Genomic DNA, 21967 nt, shown 5'->3' on the forward strand with positions numbered 1-21967 from the left:
GTAGGGGAGACCCTAACTGTACCATTGGTACAGGTAAGGATTTTCCAATGAAAAAGCCATTTAATAAGTAAAAAGCTCAGCGCACACAGCTTTTCTCATCTCCAGCATCGGGGATGTAAGCGCTGAAGCCGCCTAGTGAAGTCTTTCACCTAGAACTTTACATTTATACAGGCTGCTTCCCAAAAGACTCTGGCAAGAAATTCCAGGCGAGTAGAGTACTTCATGATAACTCTAGGAGAAAGGACTACACGAAGCCTCTTTACCTCACTAGAGACTAACCGGGGACCAGCTATCCCTCGTGTCTCTTTCGCAGGATCGCTATCCCTTAGGGATGGTACACGCTCGTGCACGCACACACACACACTCATTCACACACATACACACACACACACACACTCCTCACCCCCGCACCTGGACCACCCGAGGCCGAGGTGCAGGTTAAAGTGAGTTCACGCTCCACAAACAACGCGCGGCTCACCTCACACCGAGGCCAGGAGCATCTTTCGCTCCTGACAGAGTGTAGTGACAGATGTGTCACCTGTGCAGGAAGGGGGGCGCGAAGGCATCTCCCCGGGCCACTCCCCGATACTGGGGGCCCGGGGCGAGCAAACTTTCGGCCCCCTACCCCGAGCCTCCCGGGACCCCTGACTCGCCTCTGCCCACCAAGCCCCACCCTTGGCCGGCCTCCCCAGCCCGCGCCCCCCTTGGCCTGCGCGCGCGCCCCAGCGGGCTCTCAGGCGCGCCTCCGCGGCCGGCCCGGCCGGCAGAGGGCGGGGTCGCTCACCGGTCCGCAGCTCGTGCTTGACAGTGAGGAGCTGCTCGCCGCCGTCCCCGCCGTCCCCGCTGCTGCCCGCGCCGCTGCCGCCGCCGCCGCCGCCGCCCTCCCCCTCCATCTTCACCCTCTTTCCGATCGCGCGGGTCGCTCCGAGGGGAACCCGAAAGGGACAGCAGACGGCTCCGTCTCGTCACAGCCCCAGGAGCCGAGCTGCGGCAGCGCCACAACTCCGTCGCCGCCGAGGTGAGTCTCTTTCCCGCTCTGGCCGCGCGGCTCCTCCGCCTCCTCCCCTCGGCGGGCACCGCTAGTACGCCGCAACCCCGCGCCCTGCGCCTCCACCTCCTCCGCCAGGCCGCTCCGCCCACAGCCAGCCCAGGAGACAGCCCCGAGCCACCGGCGCTATTGGGCGCGGTGCGCGCGCGTCCGCCAGCGCCCGTCCCCATTGGGCGGCCGGCCGTGACGTTTCACGAGTCGCCCCGCCCCGCCGCTCGAATTGTTGTTGCTTGGCGGGGAGGCAGGAGAGGGAGGAGCGCGGACGCTCCGATTGGCAAGACCCAAGATTCGGCCCCACCCACTGGCCTTGGTGCGCACGCGCAGGGAGGCCTTCCCTCTCCTGACCTCCCCAGAATTGTCACACCCCTTATTCCCCAGCTTCGATCTGTTAGTAAACAGAGTCGAGTAGTCAGGAGGCGCTTCGGACCTCTGATTGGCTACTGAGGAAAGGGGCGGGGAAAGACGATTGGACCGTTTGGTCCGCCAATCACCGTGGACAAAGGAGGGTCCTGGAGAGAAGCTCTTGTCACCCACGTGTTTGCGCGCGGGCGTCCAAGGGTCCTAGGCAACGATCTACAAATGTGTGACCGCCTGGAAGATGCCATGCCCTCGTATGATGTTATGCGCTGTAGTTAGCACTAAATAGGTTAAGTGGATTTTGTGTTTAAAAAAGGTAGGGGCCGGGGAGACGGTTCTGTGGCTTGCGGACAGCCAGAGTGCAATTCCCGTAATAGTGAAAGGAGAGAATGAACAAGTTGCCCTCAGACCTCGACACAGCGCTATGACACGCATCACCCACACACTCACACACACAAAATTAAGTTTTAAAAATGTAAATAAATACAGGTAGTTCCTACATACAAAAGTCACGATGAGAATTTTATTTTTCATTTTTGTAGCTCAGTACAACCTTGACCTCCCTGTCCTTCTGCCACCACCTCTCAAGTGCTGAAATTAGCGGCATGTGCCACTAATATAGTGCTGGGGATTGAACCCCGGGCTCTATAAATGCTAGGCAAGCATTCTTCCAATTAAACTACTTCCTCATCCCAATTTTTTTCATGTTTACCACTCTTCCCAGGCACCAAAGGGTATGGAGAATCACAAAATAGGATACAATTGCTGCTCTTGAACAGCTTTCAATGGAACTTGAGAAATGGACAACTTGTATATATACACAGAAAACTATAAATAATTTAGGCAAAACTGTGGAGCAGCATAAAGCCTTAGAGAATCGCACAGATGGCAACAATGTTCTCAAGGTTTTTAGGGCAAGGAGGAAATCTGGATAGCCAATTTAAAGGACAAGGAAGACAAAAATACCACTGCCAACATTTCACACAGGTAACTGTGAGCCTAGATATAGAGGAGAGCAAGTACTGGTAGGTGAAGTGATTGATAGTCTAGGTGGAAGTGTAAGAGAAACAGCTGAATGGGCAAGGTGAGTGTATCTGTATTTTTCTTCTCACTGAAAAAAAAAACGGACAAAAGCAACCTAAAGAAAGAGGGGGGATGGCACCTGTTTTGAGGCTAGAGTGTGTCATGGAAGGGTAGGCATAGTGGTAGGAAGAGTGGTCGCATTGTGTCTGTAGTCAGAAGCAGAGATGAACCATGGCACTCAGCTTTCTCCTTTTTATTGAGTCCAGGATCCTAGCACATGGATGGTGCTGCCCACAGCTAGGGTGGATCTTCCCTATTAAGCCTCCCTGGAGACACCCTGAAAAGAGACACCCCCAGGTTTGTCGCCTAGGTGATTCTAAATCTAGCTAAATTGAGAATGAAGAGGAATCATGTCAGGAAGACAATGGGGAATCTTAAATGCTGTACGGAACTGCAGATTTTATCAAGTACAGGAGAAATCCCATATACTACTTAGAACAGCAAAGTCATCCTCTTCTAACTCACCCTCTCACAAGACTGAAGGGAAGTGAAAACTCACAGGGAAAGAGTCTACTGCAAGTTTAGAACTGATGGCTTAATTTCTAGTAGCAGAAGTAAATGATAATGAGAAAAGAGGAGACTTGAACATAAATAAGATAAAAAGTGATCTTCTAAATTGAGCATGGATTAAATGAGGGACCGGCAAACTATCTTCCTGTTAGAGGCCAGATAGCAAATTCATAGCTTTGTGAGCCATATGCTCTCATTTATAACTACTCAGCTCCACTGGAAAGCAGTCAAAAACAATAATGAATGGCTGTGCTCCCATAAGATGTTTTGATGGATATTGGAATTTGAATTTCACACGTCATAATACAGTATTGTCTTAATATCTTTTCAATTGTTTAAAAAATACAAAGCCCATCCTTAGTTCATAGGCCTTTAAAAAATAGACAGTGGTCTATATTTGGTCTCTATAGTTGCCCGATTCCCGCATCAGGTTACCATGAAAGAGACGGCAGGACATCTCTGGAGCCCCATCAGGTCACGGCCACCGCTCCCTGGATTAAACTGCCTGGAATGCCTGTTCCACTACACTGTGACTACTTACTTAGCTGTGCTATTTGAAGCCAATATGCGATTGTTCATTTGTTCATTCAACAACTTTCACACCATTATGCACCAGTTACCGTGGTAGGTGTCAAGGACACAGTGTACACAAAACAGATGCCATCCTTGCTCTTTATAGAGCTTACAGTTAAAGAATGGAAATAAATTCTGGGTAATTACATAAAGAAATTGCAGGCTTCCCATTATAATCACACCCGTAAGGGAAAATCAAGGTGCTACAATGGTTATCAGGACTGCCTAGTTTAGGTCAGAGTTGCTGGAAGGTCTTGGTATGGAAGTATTTTTTTTATACTGTATCTTTAAAGATGAATAAAATTCTAACCAAGACTTAGAGGAAACTGGCCTAATGCTCACCAATCTCATTTCCTCTTCTTGAGCAGACAGGAAAAACTCCCTCCCCACCCCCAGACAGGGTTTCCCTGTGTAACCCTGGCTGTCCTGGAACTCACTTTGTAGACCAGGCTGACCTTGAACTCTCAGAGATCACCTGCCTCTGCCTCCCAAGTGCTGGGATTAAAGGCGTGTGCCACCACACCCAACAAGCCACATTTTTAATGTGGGGTGTGCCATGTTTTAGAAGACTCCTGAGCTGAGTTCTAACTGGAAAAATAACTGCCTGGCCTGCAATAATAGTCTTTTACGTAAGCTAGTGAGATGGTGGAATGATTTGCTGTGAAAGCATAACATGTCATACACCATTTCACAGGGGCATCATTCAGGAAAGTGTTAGGATGATATCATGAGACAGATAAAAACCTGTTGCACTTGAGAGACTGAGAGAAAGCCAGCGGAGCCTTTATTATATTATAACTAAGAGCATGCTGTGAGATGTGAGGCAAAGACCCAATTGTGGAGTGTATGGCTGGTCTTATTAATATTTAGAGATTTGTCAATGAAAGGAATTTAAAATGGAGAATGATATGATTGGGATAATAATTTTAAAAGCTCTGTGTGTGTGTGTGTGTGTGTGTGTGTGTGTGTGTGTGTGTGTGTGACGCCACATATAGAGGTTGGAGGACAGTTTCAGGTTTGGTTCTCACTTTCCACCTTTTTGGAGACAGGGTATCTTTGCTGCTGTGATGGATACCCAGCCTAGCCAGCCCATGAGCTTCCAGGGATTTTCTTGTCTCTGCCTCCCATCTATCGTAGGAACACTGGGAATACAGATGCTAGCCTGGCTTTGTGTAGGCTCTGGGAATCTGAGCTCAGGCCTTCATGCTTGTGCAACAAGTGCTATGCCCATTGAGCCATAGCCCTGGATCTGTGTTATCTCACTTATTTCTAGATAATTTTTGAGTTGCAGAATTTACCAAGCTTAGAAATAAGGATGAGTTTCGCTGTTGCCCACTGAGCCATATCCCCAGATCTGCATATCTCATTCACTCCTAGATAATTTTTAAGTTGCAGAAGAGTTACGAAATTTACCAGGCTTAGAAATGAGGATGAGTTTCACCTTTCAAACACCACACTGTGCTGAATGATAGGAGAGGAGGGAAGGGGTAAGTTGGGGACTTGGGGAACTGCAAACACATTGGAAAAGCCACTGAGAGATAAACCCAGCAAGGCAGCTTTGACAATTGTTGACTAGCACAGGGGTCTCAAATGGAGTTAGGCACCCTGAATCAAGATCACTAAGTGTCTTTCTTTAACAATTTACATTTCCCCGGGCTGGAAAGATGGCTCAGAGGTTAAGAGCAATGACTGCTCTTCCAGAGGTCCTGAGTTCAATTCCCAGCACCCACATGGTGGCTCACAACCATCTGTAATGAAATCTGGCACCCTCTTCTGTATACATGATAAATAAGTAAATCTTTAAAAAAAAAAATTTACATTTCCCTTGGGGTTAGAGATCAGCAATTGTGTGACAACCTGGCTGAACTGAATGCCCCTGGGGCCTGGGTAAGAGACAATGACACCAGAACCTGAGATTGAACGAGTCACCTAGGAGCTGGCACTAACATGAGTGCACAGGTGAGACTCCAACTCCAGCTGCACCATGGGATCCCCACTTGGAATACTTTCAAAGGAAAGAAAATATAAATACTTGGATTATTAGCCTTGGATGAGGACTGAACTTTGGGGTTTTCCTAAAGCTCCCCCCCCCCAGTAAATATAATATACAACCAGGTAGTAAGGCACAGCTCTGTTGTACAGCCTTCACATTAGAGGATGATAAATATAAACCAGCAGAAATTTGGAAAAATTAGCCGCTTTCCAGAGGTGCTATTGCTATTCAATAGTGTAAGAAAAGACATCGTAACCCCAGGTCGAAAACACTGAATAAAATGGGTGAACATTTAACGTGCTGGATAGCGGTAAAGAGCCATAGCTGGAAGTCAAATGAGATTATTGGAAAGTGGAACTAATAAATGCACTATGATCTGAATGTAGCAACTGGAATTGAGGAAGCCATCACTGCCCTAAGAGATGAAGAGTGCAGGATCTGTCCATTAACAAGGTTGGAAAGCGAAATTGTTTGGGGGAAGTCAGGTCTCTGAGAATAAATGAGAAGAAAGGTTAGAATGTTTGTTTTTTCTTAAAGTTGACTTTTTTCTCCTGTTCGGGAATGGAAGTCTGTACTCAACCCCTGACCTATGAGCAGGTGTCTATGGTAACCTTCTGTGTAGCCTCATGGATTCTAACTGCATCCCTTTCATTGACATGGAGGCTGAAGTATAGGAGAGGCCCGACCTGCTGTGAGCCACTGCAATGTGATGAATCTCATTACTCATGTAATAAAATCAAGAAACTCCTCACTTGGTGATTTACAAGTGGGAAATACCAAGACTCCTGCCCTACTCTCTACTTCCTGCCCTACTCTCTCCTTCCTACTCTCTACTTCCTGATCTGCTATAGTGTGAACAGTCTCCAATACACACTCCCACTGCCATGAACCAAGCTTTTCTGCCATAATAGACTGAAATTGTGAACCAGAATAAATCTTAACTCTTATAAAGTGTTTCTCTCAGGCATTTGGGTCACAATAATGCAAAGTAGAATACAACCCATTGCCCCTTAACTCTGCCAAAACAGCCCAATATGTGCTCAGATGGCAATGGACATCTTTCAAAAAATCAAAACCAGCCATGTGTGGTGGTGCACACCTTTAATCTCTGCACTCAAGAGGCAGAGGCAGGTGGATCTCTATGAGTTGGAGACTATAGCTTCATCTACAGAGACCCTGAAAAAAAAAAAAAGTTAAAAAACGGCATTATCAGGTCTTGCTGCTTTTTTGACCCTGTCATAATCTTTGTTGTGTGATATAGATCTAGTGAGTGTAGGGGGACCAACGACAGGCTGCAGAGAGCACCTCAGTTGATAGGTATCAGATTCAGACTGAAGATCCCGTGCTGCCTTTGTTCAGAAGTCAGCAGAGCGCTGGGAGGTAAGTTCACGGATGTGAAGGAGCCTCAGTCAAGGGACGGTAGCAAGGGAGTGTTTCTCACTCTACCATCTGGTACCCGAGAGAGAACGCAGAGGTACTGAGTCACAGACTAAATCAGAAGAGTCAAGTCTGAGAGGGGGCCCACCCCTCTGGGAGCTAGCACCCAGCTGTAAGAAGCCACACAGGATGCACATGAGAGCTGCAGTTATCGGTGGAAGGTACAGAAGATGCTTTTCTCTCTTCCCTTTCTCTCTCCCTGTTCCAAAAACAACAGAGGAACAAAGCAGAGCAAAAGTGTAGGGCGGGGGGAACCACCCTGTTGTTAATGAAACAAGGAAACCCTGAGAACCTCAAACCACACACCATGAAGTATGTCTGCCAGATACTGCAAAGCTAATAAAACGCTGAGCACTGACATACACTGCCTCCAGCCTTAGAAAATATGGCTCCTTGGATGTTAGTGTCACAGGCCTAAGGGACAAAATCATTGGTCCTTGGTTTAGAGTGGTGTGTCTCAAAATGCAGAGGGCACTTATATTGCTGAGGAAGGATGAAATAAGGTTTGATGATGCTTAGGATGGTCATCTAGCTATGTTAAGTAACAATTTTTGAAAGTGGCTCAATTTTGTTTAGTTATCTTTCAATTTGATTATATCAAGAACATCCTAATGTGATGCCAGTAGCCTTTAGTGTTTCTGTAATTCTCCCTTCCTAACAAAGAAAAGACTTAGCTCCCAGCAGGAAATGTATCTAGCGAAAATCTTTTTGTCTTCCTTGTATTTGTTTTAAAAGGCAGGCAGATCTCTGGAGTTCAAGGCCAGCGGGGTCTACACAGAGAGCTCCCAGACTGCCAGTGTTACAAAGTGAGACAGACCCAGAAAAAGAAAGAGGGGGGGGAGGGAGAGGGGGGAGGGAGGGAGGGAGGAAGAGAGAAAGGGAAGGAAGAAAGGAAGGAAGGAAGGAAGGAAGGAAGGAAGGAAGGAAGGAAGGAAGGAAGAAAGGAAGGAAGGAAGGAAGGAAACAGAGAGAGAGAGAGAGAGAGAGAGAGAGAAGAAAAAGTTACTTCCTATTTAAGGAATGTGATACAAGTTTTCCATTTATGATAGTAGTGTGACTCTAGCAGAAACTGACCCAGAAAGGGATATTGATTTTAATAGGAGTGATAATAGATGTGGGACTGAAATTGAGATTCGACATCCTCCATGACTCCTCGGGAGAACAGCAGTGTTTCTGTACAGTAACAGCATGACAAGGAAAGTCTGTCAGCGCACACTGTAAAAACAGACATGTTTCTATCTTTCCATATGTCAGAGTTTATTGATTAGCAATAATCCACAAACTATGTCAGTTTCATTGTCTGCAATTTACCAAGTAATCTTGATTTCCCTTGATAGCAAGGCCTTTGGCAATCACAGGTTCTTTTAATTTTCAGATTTCATTTTTTACTGTTTAATTGCATATATGAATGTGCACTCACACGTGAGTGCAAGTACCCAAAGAGGCCAAAAGAGGCACTGGATCCCCTGGAGCTGGAGTGTCAGGCAGTTGTAAGACTCCAGATGTGGTGCTGGGAACTGAACTCGGGTCCTCTGTGAGAGAAGCATGCCCCGAACTGCTGAGCCATCTCTTCCTATCATAGACACTTTTATTCCAATCTCAGTTATTAATATTAACTCTCAGATCACACATTATATTTCACAAAGTAATGCACATGTGTACACACACACATAATTACAGAATGTTTACAAAAATGTTGAAGTGGCCTTTCTGGAGACAGAGTCAGAGATGTGATAGGAATGCCAAAAGAATCATTGCAAGTGGTTAGCTGCTGAGAGCATCTAGAACCCAGTCTCCAGAGGCATAGGACATGTGGAGGGGAGGCACAGGACAAGACAGATGGATGGATGGAGGGAGGGAAGGAGAGATGGATGGATAGCAGTTTGTGTGACTCTCCTCAGGCAGTGGGCCTGTGCTGAGCTGAAGCCCTGGAGACAGTGAGTTTTCTGCCTGTTGTCCCTGGATGCATGTACCAGGTGTCAGGTGACAGCAAATGTCAATGCGGTGTTAGGTATTTCTCATTTTATGGGGTCCAAGTGATTTTGCTGCAGCCTGCATTGATCTAGTATGTTCCATAAGTTCACAGATCCAGTTTTTTCTGATATGTCCCCAATCTACTTCAAAAAAAAACATAGATGGACTTTTTTTACTTGTATGAATAATTATCATTCTGTGCCTTGTGATTCATGCTGGACAGGTGGTGGTGCCTATGTACACAAACAAGATGCCGAGTCATTCTGCTTCTGTATTTATACTCAGAATGGAGTCAGTTGCTGCTTATTAAGATGGAGTGTCTTAGTTAGGGCTTCTATTGCTGTGATGAGACACCACGGGGCGGGTGTGTGTGTGTGTGTGTGTGTGTGTGTGTGTGTGTGTGTGTGTGTGCAAAACAGTTTGACCACACAACTTCCATGACAGGCTTGGAGGCTCGGACACAGCTTCTGTGACAGGCTTACTAGCAGGCAACACCTGGATCCAGGAGAAGCCATGAGCTAACCCCACCCAGGGAGGGCCTGCATCTAAGGGAAAATACCTGACATTCCAAACATCCCCTCTACCCCTAGACAAATGTCAGCCAATCAGGGTCCTGAACCCCGGAAATTGCCTCACCCCAACCTCTGCTATGATTAAAAAAAAAAAAAAAACTACACCCTGCCTGGGCTTGGGGCTCTCTGCTCTTAGCGCTGTGTCAGACAGAAAGTCCAAGCTCCAAGCTTGAAATAAAGGCTTTTTGCTTTTACATATGGGATTCAGGCTTTGTGGTGGTCTTTTGGTGGTCCCCACGATCTTGGCATAACAACCATAACCACAGCAACTCTTATTATAAAGGAAAACATTGAATTGGAGTGGCTCACTTACAGTACAGAGGTTTAGTCCATTATCATCATAGTGGGGAGGCAAGGCAATATACAGGCAGACATGGTGCTGGAGACGTGAGTGAGAGTTCTTACATCTTGACCTGCAGGCAACAGGAGGTGGTCTGTCTCACTGGATGTCGCTTGAACAAAGAAGACCTCAAAGCCCACCCCGACGGTGACACACTTCCTCCAACAAAGTCATACCTGCTCCAACAAGGCCATGCCTCCTAATAGTGTCACTCCCTTTGAGGGCCATTTTCTTTCAAACTACCTCATGGAGCCACCTGAAAGTCCTTCATGGTGGCACATGCCTTTAATCTCAAGCTTCTTGGGAGGCAGAGATGGACAGAACTCTGTGAATTTGAGCCTATCTTGATCTACACACAGAGTTCCAAGCAACCAGGGCTACATCATGAGGCCATCTTACAAGCAAACCAACGAAGGAAAAAAAAATGGTATCACCCAGAGCAAGGCATACTGTTTCACACAATATGGGGTAACTTAAATCAGGGCACAGTTCATATCCACAGTCAAAATCAAGGAGACACCAGGCTGTAATTACCTATTTCTGTGGTCTGTGGCCTCCAAGCCAAGCATGGAAGGATGAAAGGGTGGGGAGGCAATGGAAGAGACATAACCAAAGGGCCCAGGGCTTTGTTAGGGACTTCAGTAGCCTCCCATATAACATCTGAGAATCCCAGAGACATGTCCCAAGGAGAAGAGCATTTCAGAATCACAGCAAAGTGAAGCTGTCAGCTGGCTCAAAGTCCTTCTTCCTCCTTTGGTCATGCTAGTTAACAAATAACTTTCCATTGCGTTGGAGAAAATTACAAAGCTTCTCTCTGAAATTAGGAAAAATAAAAACAACTCAAACAGGAGTTTCAGGGCTACAAATAAGGAAATTTTGAACAACAAAGGGGGTGGGGGGAGAGGAAGCTTTTTCAACTCAATCAAAACCAGAATGAACACAAGTGAAAACACAATGGAACCCTATGAGAAAAATACAAAGAAATAAAAATTGATAGTTAAGAAAAACAGACAATAGAGTTCTAACGTGCATAATTGGCATTCCCAAAGCACTAAGAGTAAATGGAACAATAGAATGAGAGAAGAAACTTAACTGAAATGAAGACAAGTCCACAGGTAAAAGCATACTGTGTGTGTGTCTTAGGGTTTCTACTGCTGTGAAGAGACATCATGACCACAGCAACTCTTATGAAGTAAAACATTTAATTGGGACTGGCTTACAGTTCAGAGGTTCAGTCCATTATCATCATGGTGGGACATAGCAGCGTGAAGGCAGACATGGTGCTGGAGAGGTAGGTGAGAGTTCTACATCTTATGCAGGCAACAGGAAGTGGTCTTTCTTATTGGGTGTGGCTTAAGTGACTGAGAGACTCTAGGCCTGTGGGCTGAATACAAATGTTCCAACTTTACAAAAGAACTTTAGGTGACTGTCCAGGCTGCCAGCTGTCACTGTCTACTGTCACAAGACTCCCAAAAGTTGCTTGCGTCCTTCTCCCATTTCTCAGGTAGTATTATATCCTTCTGAGGTCTTTGATGTAGTTGAAGACTGTATAGTTATAATTTCGTTAGTTATGATAAGAGATAAGTTAGATATGAAACCTTAGACTCACAAATATAAGATAGATAGGATATCTTCTTTAATTTTGCCAAATACAAATAGAGTAGTTACTGAAACTGTAATTCTTACTTGATAATTGTTTTGTTATATATAATTTTACTATGTTAAAGTTAAAACCTTCCTTTTGGAAAAAAAAAAGAAAAAGAAAAGGGGAAGTGCTGTGAGATGTTCTGTATATTAAATGTGTTGCTCTGATTGGTTAATAAATAAAATGCTGATGGGCCAGTAGCCAGGTAGGAAGTATAGGTGGGACAAACAGAGAAGAGAATTCTGGGAACAGGAAGGCTGAGAGAGATGCTGCCAGCTGCTACCATGACAAGTGAGATGTAAAGTACCAGTAAGCCACGAGCCACGTGGCAAAGTATAGATTTATAGAAATGGGTTAATTTAAGAGAAGAGAACTAGATAACAAGAACCCTGCCATGGCCATATAGTTTGTAAGAAATGTAAGTCTCTGTGTGTTTACTCAGTTGGGTCTGAGTGGCTGTGGGACTGGCAGGTGAGAGAGATTTGTCCTGACTGTGGGCCAGGCAAGAATGGAGAAAACTCCAGCTACATATATACACACACATACACACATACACACACCACACACACACACACACACACACACACACACACACACACACACACATACACATATAAAACCTCAAAGACTGCCTCAATGGTGATAGTTCCTCCAACTAGGCCACACCTACTCCAACAAGAATATACTTCCTAATATTGCCACTCCCTTTGGGGGCCATTTTCTTTCATACCACCACAGTATGTCAAGCTAAAATGATTGCAGAGTAATCAGTAATAAAATATATAAGATAAAAGTAGTCAAGAGTGGGGACTGGGGGTTGAGCTCAGTTGGTCCCCAGCAACAATAATGATAATGATAATGATGATGACCAATTAATACTTAATATTTTAAAAAAGCCCTACAAAATTTAATAAGATAAAGATATGATTAGTGACTCACATTCTGTCAAGTTGCCCCTTGGTTATAAAAGCCACTGACAGCCATTCATAAGAATGCATTAATTCAGGGTTCCCTATCATGGGAAAAACTGTTGTTTATGAGGAAACTCACTCAACCAAGAGGTGAACCAAAAGAAAGGATCTAGCTTTCTTTGTATTAGCTTCTGAATAATGACGGAGACTTTTTATTAATTCCTAAAGCTTAGCCTTAGCTTAGCTTGTTCCCAGTGAGCTCTTAAAGCTTAATTTAACCCGTTTATATTAATCTATGTTCTGCCATGTGACTTGTTACCTCTCCTCAGTACTGTACATCAGACTTCCTCCATGTCTGGCTGGAGAATTTCCCACCTCAGATTCTTTCCCAAAGTTCCTGTCTCTCTCTGGAAGTCCTGCCTATCCTCTCCTTCCTAGTTATTGGCCATTCATTTCTTTACTAAACGGTTAATCAGAAGGTGCCTTAGGCAGGTGAGACACATCTTCACACAGTGTACACAAAGATTATCCCAACAAAAAGAGTCATGAATTGAAGGAGAATTGAAGATCCCAAGGAAATAATGAAAATGAATTTTGATTTCACATATAGCATTAGGACTAAAGAGCTATGGATCTGTGATTAAATTTAAAAATGAAAATTAAAAACATTTACAGTGTAAGAACAATTATATGACAAATAAAAATGTAGAAATTAGGTGAAAGGCCTATGAAAGTTCTTTTAAACATGTAACCTTACTCATTCTTGATAGCAGGGAAATAATTTACTCCAAAAATGAAATTCACTGAGCTTAATGATGCACAACTTTAATCCTGGCATTTGGGAGGGGAAAGCAGGTAGATTTCTTATTTGTTTTTGAAGAAAGCATTATTACAACTTCCTGATGATATTTGTAGTGGTTTTCTTATCTTCAAAGGTCACGGTTTAAGAATTTTTGTGGTAGGGATGAGAGGATGGCTTAGTGCTTGCCAAGCAAGAGTGCCTGTGTTCAAATCCACAGAATCAGTGGAAACTCTGTACATGGTAGTGCAAGTGTGTAATCCCAGGGTTCCTATAGCAAGATGGGAGACAGAGACAGGCCAATCCTTTGAAGTTCGTGGGACTTCAATACAAACTCCAAAATGTTTTTGTCCAGTAAGAGACTTGGTGTTTTTAAATGAAGAAAATACATAAATAAACACACACACACACCACCCCCCGCCAAAAAAAAGAAAGAAATAAAAAAGTTCATGGGCCAGCTAGCCTGGTATACACGGTCGTGAGCAACAAAAAAAAGAGATCCTGTCTCAAACAAGGTGAAAGGTGAGGATTAGTACCCAGGACTGTCCCCTGATCTCAATTTATGTTCTATGATAAGGATGCACCCAAATTCATACATACACACCAAGAAAAATAATATCTTGTGTGCCATAAAAATGTTTAGCTGAAATTCAGCAATTCCTTCTAATTTTATTCAATCTCTTTTTCTGTACAATTAAACTAAATCTTACTTGAAATTAATTTGCAAAACTAAAAAATCCCATCATTGCCAATTGTCAATTTCTGCTTCATTTCTGCAAGGGGACCCATTCAGACAACATATTCTAAATATTGATGGCCTGTTTCTGGGAAGTGAAATTTAGTGCACTTAAAAAAAATGTTTCATCATCCTCTCTCTCTCCCCTAACTTCTCTCTCTCTCTCTCTCTCTCTCTCTCTCTCTCTCTCTCTCTCTCTCTCTCTCTCTCTCTCTCTCTCTCTCTCAGGATCTCTTGTACCCCAGTTCTCTTTGGGATTATGAACCAAGTTCATACAGTACTTAGAATCAGACCTGGGTCTTCATGCATTCGAGGAAAGTACTCTACCAACTGAGGCTGCCCTGAGAAGTATTTCTTGATTCTTCATTTTCTAAGATGAAAGTGTCATCATTTTTGCTCTTCTCTTTAGATTCTCTCTCATGTCTATCACCCAGTGTCTGCTGTGTATTATACTTGGAAGGATTAATTCTATTACTACATATTTATCTACATAATTATAATTAACTACATATTTATCCTTTGCAAATGAAAATCACTTAACCAGCATCTATATTGCCATGAATCTACATATTGTTCTCTATAGAGCCAAATGTCTATGAGGGTTGCTGTTCATATTGAACATTTTCCCCCTGGATTTTCTATTTCCATTCCTTTTATATTATTGCCATTTTTTTTATTGTAGCCCATTTTATTAGTGCTTTTTCATCTGGTCAATTTTCTTTGAGTGTAAGACCCTCCCTCCTGAGGCCCACCATCCACGTGTTGCACACTGACATCATGGATTCCATGGGTCAATTTCAGGTCTGCTGGGATCATCTCTTCTTACTTCTTCCATTACACTTTTGTTCTACCTCGACAAGTTTTCAAATAACTTCTTAAGAACTGTTGTGTCACCGGTCAATTTCCAAGCCATGTGTGTTTCAGAAGATCTTTGTCCTATGTTCACTTTGGCTGATATTTTGGCTAACTATAATAGTCCAGATCAAAAATTATTTTCCCTTGGAATACTAAAGGTATCTCACTATTGCCTCTATAAGAGTCTGGAGTTGTCAGCCGGAAGTCTGATGTCTGTTTTGCTTCCCTTCCTTTATATCCAGTTGTTTCTTTCTATTGTAAAATTTTCAGTTGCTTTCTTTTCTTTTTCAAGACAAGGTTTCTCTGGATAGCTCTGGCTGTCCTGGAATTCGCTCTGTAGACCTGGCTGGCCTCAAATTCAGAGATCTGCCTGCCCCTGCCTCCTGAGTGCTAAGATTAAAAGTGTGTTCCACCACCACCACCCAGCCTCAATTGTTTTATTAATCTTTGATGTTCTAAAAAAAATCAGATTATGTGAAAATTAGACACACACACACACACACACACACACACACACACACACACACCGCCAGTTCTGTGCCTTTTAGTCACATGGCCATCAGTGTTGGGAGAGTTTCTTCCTCCTTTTCTTCTCCTCTTCTCCTCCTCCCTCTCCTCCTCCTTTTTTCCTCTTCCTCATCCCCTCCTCATCCAGTATGTTTTTCTATACAATTGAACTTCATTTTACTCGATATTAATTTTCACAGGGATCCATTCAGATGATATATTCCAAATACTGATGGCTTATTTCCAGGAAGTGCAATTTGGTTCACTGAAGACAAACAAAGGCCACTTTGTGACATTCATATACTCGCCCCTTTATTTCCTGTTCTGTCAACTCAGGACAGACTGTCTCTCTGACCACCTTCTCCTCCTGCACTCCTCCTCTTCCTCTTCTCCCTCTTCCTTCTCCTCCTGTTCTTCATTTCCTCCTCTACCTTGGTCATTTTGTTGTTGCTATTTTTGGTTTGTTAGCTTGGGTTTGGTGTTTGGATTTTGTTGAGATAGGGTCTGGCTGTGAAGCCCAGGCTGGCCTGGAGGCCATCTTCCTGCCTCGGCATCTCAAATACTGGGCTTACAAGTGTGAGCCACCATACCTCATTCTGCCTTGATTTTGCATGACTTTTCTCTCTGAATCTACTAAGGACTGTTGGACTGCCTGTAGATTTTCTGGTTCTGTTTTGTGTTGTTACCTTTAAAAATAAAAATCCCAGCTTCCAGTTCTACTCTCTGGCAGAGCAGCACAGTTTAAATATTCCAAAGTTCCGGGGCTTCTTTTGTAATTTAACGGTCATGTCTGTAATCAATACAAGCTCTTTTGTGTGTCCTCGGTCATGCATCCTATTTCTTCTTTTGTGGATGAAACATCTTCATCACGAGTCATTCTGAAAACATTAATGATTCTGTTTGTTTGGACTTAGGTTGTTTTCCTCAATGTAACCATGTCCCCTTGGTTGATTTGGGTTGGGTTTTTTTTTTTTTCTTTTTTCCTCTTCATTGTAATCTTTCTATTTCCTAATGAAATCTTTTTCTGATTATGCCTTGATATTCTTTATTGTTCATTTGTATTTGAAAATGAAACCTCCCACCCTTAAAAGAAAAACTGACTATGGTAGGGTTTGTTCTCTTCTTTTGTTGAAAATAGATTTTTTTTTTATGTATTATATTCTGATTATGGTTTCCCCTCCCCCTACTCCTCCCAGTTCCTCCCGACCTTCCCTCCCATCTGGATCCACACCCTTTCTGTCTCTTGTTAGACAACAAACAGGCATTTAAGGAATAATAATCAAATAAAATAAATCAAAACAAATTGGAATAGGACAAAACAAACAAGAGAAAAAAAATCAAAGAAAAAACACAAGTAATTCATATAGATGCAAAGACACACATGTTCACACACTCAGGAATCTCATAAAATCGAAAACTGAAAGACATAATATGTATGTAAAGAACCTGTAAGGCAAAAGAAAATACACTGACTCAATATTGTAAGACAAAGAACCTCCAAAGATGCCATTGTGCTTGCTGTGTGTTGGCCATCTGTTGCTGGGCATGGTGCCTACCCTTAAAGAGTGGTTAGTTTCCCCAGTGAGACTCCCTTGGAGAAAACTAATTTTTCATTTGCAAGTGGTCATCAATTGAAGATTGCTTCTGGGTTAGGAATGGGAGCTTATGTTCGCTTCTCCTTTCAGCTCTAGGACCCTGTCTTCTGCAGACCTGTGAATGCTGTCACAGTCTCTGTGAGTTCATATGTGTGCCTGCCCTGTTGTGGACAGAAGGCCTTGATCCCTTGGTCTCTTCCATCCCCTCTGGCTCTTGCTCTTCCTCTCCGATCTGTGAGTATAATAGAATGTCATCAGGACTCATTTTATTGCTACATTCCTTTAGCAGAACAGTAGTATTTAGTTTTCCTTTAGGTCCCTGGCCCATCTAGTCTCAGGCTCTCAGCCACCCAAGCATCATTGTGTATGGGTTCCATCTGGTGGAGTGGGTTTTAACTCAAAGCAGGTATTGTTGGTTACTCCGATGAGCTTTGTGCCACTATTACACCAGCGTATCTTACTGGCAGGTCACTTTGGTCGATCAAACCTAGCTTGTAGCTAGGTTGATTTTTAACCTTTCATCTTTGGTATCATGCAGAGTACCTTCCAGTACTCTGTAGATATGGTAGGGTTTGTTCAGTGAAAGGCTCTGAGGGCTTGGAAGTACTGAATATCAGAATATGCTGATTTCCTCCCTCTGGAGATAGAAACAAATCAACACTGAAATCTGATAATATCTCTAACCCAGCTAGAAGAGCAGGAAGCTTCTCTTCTTTTCAGCTCTTGAGTCATTTTGCTCAAAGAAAGAACCCCTACCTCAGCACAGGGACTTTCGAGCTGACAGAGCCATTAGCACGTTTCATGAGTTCCCCACAGGCATGGCAGAAAGTGGGAAAGTAGGCCAAGATCAGAGCCCCTGAGAGATGGTCCAGTGCCTGTGGATGCTCTGCTGTTTGCACGCTTTGTGGACAGGGGACAGCCACTTGCTGGGTGGACCTGGGGGAGACTGAAAGGAGAACACAGGCTCCATCAATACTATCTGAGAGCTGCATCTCAGTCATTAACCACAGCCTGCCTGGAAACTGGGAAACAGACCAGAAATCATTTTATATCATCGAGCCCAAGCTTCTGCAGCCATAAAACTGGGACAATAAAAATAGCTGTTTGTACTTCGGAGGATTGTTCCGAGAATCAAGTGAGATAATGGGCAAGGTGGAGGGACTGTTGATGTGAATAAACCATTGCCTCTGTTGGAGAAATTAAGAATGCATTTGGATTGCACAAGGTTGGGAGAGGAAAACAAAAACTGAAAAACACCCCAAGGTTATTCCGTGACGAAATTTCCAGTCATTTCAGGGTTGATGCCATTTCATCTGATGCAATAGACTATAGTTTATTTTATATAATCAGGCCCATTTCAATAACACGATGCTTAAAATAACAAGAACCATTGGAAAAGCTGGAGACTGAGCGTCTGAAGTCCTTGGAGTATCTTGATTCCTATATCTAAATAATGCAGTGGGAGGAGCCGTTCTGAAAACACCAGTTTTTAGTTTTCAGGGACTCTGTGTGTGTGTGTGTGTGTGTGTGTGTGTGTGTGTGTGTGTGTGTGTGTGTGCTGGTCTGCTCCAAAGAATCTCCTTTTCATTTCTCAATCTTTCAGGAAACTGACAGCTTATACTATAGTGTCAAGATCGCGCAGAGTTCCAGTTCAACTCAGTGAGCAAGAGCAGACCCTTGTGAAATTCCTTTGGTTGAGAAAATCTGACCTACTCCTGTATTGACGGTGTCTGCTTTGTCATCCTGTCTCTTCATGACTGCGTGCGTTTCATATTGAATGGCAGAGATTCACATGCAAACATTCACAGAAGCAATTTTTATAACAACAGACAATTTGAAAATGACATGCTGAAAATAGAGGAATGACTAAATAACTCATGTTTATATGATAAAGGCTTTTGCACTTTAGAAATGTGCACCACACAGAAGCATGGCTTGAAATAATGCCCCCCCCTCCCAGCTCTGTCAATGTGGTGAGCCACTGGGAACCATGGGCAGGTGAGGCTTGCAGCTGTCAGAGGTGAAGCTCTTCTCATCAGGAGGACACATCTGTTGACCTACAAGGTGACATAAAGGCACACTTGCACCTGGGAAAAGCCTCAGCAGTGAGCATTTCCTGAAAGGACTGTGTATAAGATATTACCCCATAAACAGTGTCACCCTAAGAAGAGCCAGGCCAGAATTGGAGATCCAGGAGAGACATGTATGTATCATGCAAAAGAAGCTCTGTGTGTTTACCCTAAAGCTACAAATAACACAAAAGAAAGTTTAAGCTCATTTTAGAACATGCAGTGGTCAACTCTCTCTCTCTCTCTCTCTCTCTCTCTCTCTCTCTCTCTCTCTCTCTCTCTCTCTCTCTCTCTCTCTCTCTCTCTCTCTGTGTGTGTGTGGGGGGGGGCGGGGGGCGGGCAGGATGTCTCACTTTTAATCCAGGGGATGAGGACTGGGTTGAAGAAGACTGTGTTCAAAGGGATTTGGGAGTCTTCTGGACACAATTCAGAAGCAGCAACATCTCAGTAAAACAGAGAGAGATTTTCCTGATTAAGAACAGAAAGTCTGGCCGGGCGTTGGTGGCGCACGCCTTTAATCCCAGCACTCGGGAGGCGGAGGCAGGCGGATCTCTGTGAGTTCGAGGCCAGCCTGGGCTACCAAGTGAGCTCCAGGAAAGGCGCAAAACTACACTGAGAAACCCTGTCTTGAAAAACCAAAAAAAAAAAAAAAAAACAGAAAGTCACAGTCATAAAAGCTATAGCACAGTTCTGTTGCATGAATCCTAATGGTCTTAATAAAAACCCAGAGCCTGATATTGGGGTAAATGCTGAAAGATCAGAGAGACAAAGAAACAAGCCATAGCCACGTCTCACTTCGCCAACTCCAGTGTCCTCCCAGTTATCCGTGGATGGGACAGGCTGCCCCTCTGATCCATCTAAGATCACCAGCCACACCACTGTGGGTCATTGGCAGGATCTGGATGCAGGACATCAGTGATGACACCTGAGGGAGCCACCGCAGCACCAGCAGTCTATGGTCTCTGGTTGAACAATGGTAGCACCCAGTAGGTATAGGGGTTCAAACAGATGTAGGTGGTGTGCCTAGAAGTCACCAAGAAGTGGTGGGACACCTTGCACAGCCTTGGTGCAGGGGGAAGAGCTTGGACCTGCCTCAATTGAATGTACCAGATTCTGCTGACTCCCCATGGGAGACCTTGCCTTGGAGGAGGTGGGAATATGGGGTGGGTTGGGGGGAAGACTGGGGGACGGGAGGAGGGAGGACAGGGGGATCTGTGGTTGGTATGTAAAATGAATAGAAAATTTATTAATAATTAAAAAAAAAAAAGAAAGTCGCTAAGAAAGGTATTGGTAGGGACTGGTCCTATGTGAGAAGGCAGAGCTGAGTAGTAGGGAAACTGGTGATTGACTGACTGACTGACTGACTGCATTTTTGTCCACACAAAGTGGAGGCTTAAAAACCAGGTTATGCATGAATGGGGGGAAACTAAGGTAATGAGAAGAATAGTAATAATAATTTGCTGACCAGCTCTTCTTGGCTTCTGCTTAATTTACTGTACCATGAAGCTTTTTGGAAGTGTCCAAGGAGTATCAGGAATCTTCTAGGTAGAAATAAGAACACACTGGAAAAAAAAAACCAGTAAGAGCCAAGTGAGGAAGATATTTTGAACTGCATTCTGCAAGAATTGGCACTAATTTTGGCAAGAGAGGCATGATCTGGAGATCGACAAACTAGAGCCTGCAGGCTGCCTCTGCTCACTGCTTATGATCAGTGAGGTAAGACAGTGTTCCAGATGAACAGTCAGCCAATCTGATAATAGGGGTTGTTAACTTAAACCTTGATTGAATAAAGAATCACTCAAACTGGGTTGTGACACATGCCTTTAATCCCAGCACTCAGGAGGCAAAGGCAGGTGGGTCTCTAAGTTCGAAGCTAACCTGGTCTACAAAGCAAGTTCTAGGACAGCCAGGATTTCACAGAGAAACCCTGTCTCGACAAACAACAACAAAAAAGAATCATTCTGTAGAAGAAAGAGCCCCGTTCTCATTAGTAGAACTATATAAGAAAATACTATATTCAAATATTATTATGTATTTACTATTTGGTCCATCGCAAAAAAAGTTTTGTTGCTACTGGAAGTCAATGATGGAAAAAAGTCTTCACACACACACACACACACACACACACACACACACACCATACTTTCACCAGTAACAATTTGGAGCATGAACTGGTATGAGGGCACTGTAACATTAGCATTCAGAAATTTGAGGCATGAGAAGAGGAAGTTCAAGCCCACCCTATATAGTGAGACCTGTCTCAAAAAAATAGAGGTGTGCATAATATATATATATATAAAATATAACTTGGATGCTATATTACTTAATGTGCAAAAGCAACATAGTTAGGATTATAAATATATAAATGAAGCTCTGCAGTTAGACCACCAAGTTCAGCTCCTCAAACAGCCACTTATTAGCTTTATTACATCAGGCAAACTTCCTAAGTCTCATGTTTTCCTCATCTGAACATTTTTAAAGTGGAAATAGTAGTAGTATGTATTTTATTGGGTTATATCAGAGTAATTGATTAGTATATGCAAAGTGATTGGTACATAATAACTACCAAATAAAAACAAAAAATGCTGGGCCATCAAATGGCTCAGCAGGTAAAGACACTTGCCACACAAACTTGGAGAAGTGAGTTGGATACCTGGAACCCTCGGTGAAAGGTGAGAACCAATTCACAATAGTTGTCCTCTGACTTCCACATTCATGTTCCCTGCCACAGGCATGCATTGACGGAAAAAATTTAAAAGTCCATCATGGCATGCACCTCCTAACACGCACAAAACACATAGGCATTTAAAGCAGAGTTGATAAGGAACATCCCGAGTGTTTCTTGTGGCATCCCCATGTGCTATCTCTCATCACCAGTAGGTTTTGAGTAGAAGAGACTACCAGTGATCCACAGGACTTGTGAGAAGACAGCAGCAGAGAGGACAATTCAGTGATTCTTGGAG

General features: G+C 43.7%; 2 protein-coding genes across 5 annotated transcripts in view; one reads left to right on the forward strand and one right to left on the reverse strand.

The window, feature by feature from the left end:
- The window catches only part of Rps6ka5 (ribosomal protein S6 kinase A5), a 164153-nt gene extending 163235 nt beyond the window's left edge, over window positions 1–918 (reverse strand). For 2 of the 3 annotated variants that reach the window (XM_076551236.1, XM_076551233.1), the window contains exon 1: window positions 785–918. In XM_076551236.1, coding sequence (XP_076407351.1) covers window positions 785–893 — 109 coding nt within the window. In that variant the 5' untranslated portion in view covers window positions 894–918. The remainder of the gene's footprint in view (window positions 1–784) is intronic. The other variant, XM_076551234.1, reaches the window with a different exon arrangement.
- Window positions 890–21967, forward strand: part of Dglucy (D-glutamate cyclase) — a 134514-nt gene continuing 113436 nt past the window's right edge. The window contains exons 1-2 of one of the 2 annotated variants that reach the window (XM_076551244.1): window positions 17026–17169; window positions 18539–19138. The gene's annotated coding sequence lies outside the window, so the exon portion shown is untranslated. Of the gene's footprint in view, window positions 1019–17025; window positions 17170–18538; window positions 19139–21967 lie in introns of those variants that run through there. The other variant, XM_042261046.2, reaches the window with a different exon arrangement.

The sequence above is a fragment of the Peromyscus maniculatus genome, chromosome 14, assembly GCF_049852395.1.
Source record: "Peromyscus maniculatus bairdii isolate BWxNUB_F1_BW_parent chromosome 14, HU_Pman_BW_mat_3.1, whole genome shotgun sequence".
NCBI classification, from domain to species: Eukaryota; Metazoa; Chordata; class Mammalia; order Rodentia; family Cricetidae; genus Peromyscus; species Peromyscus maniculatus.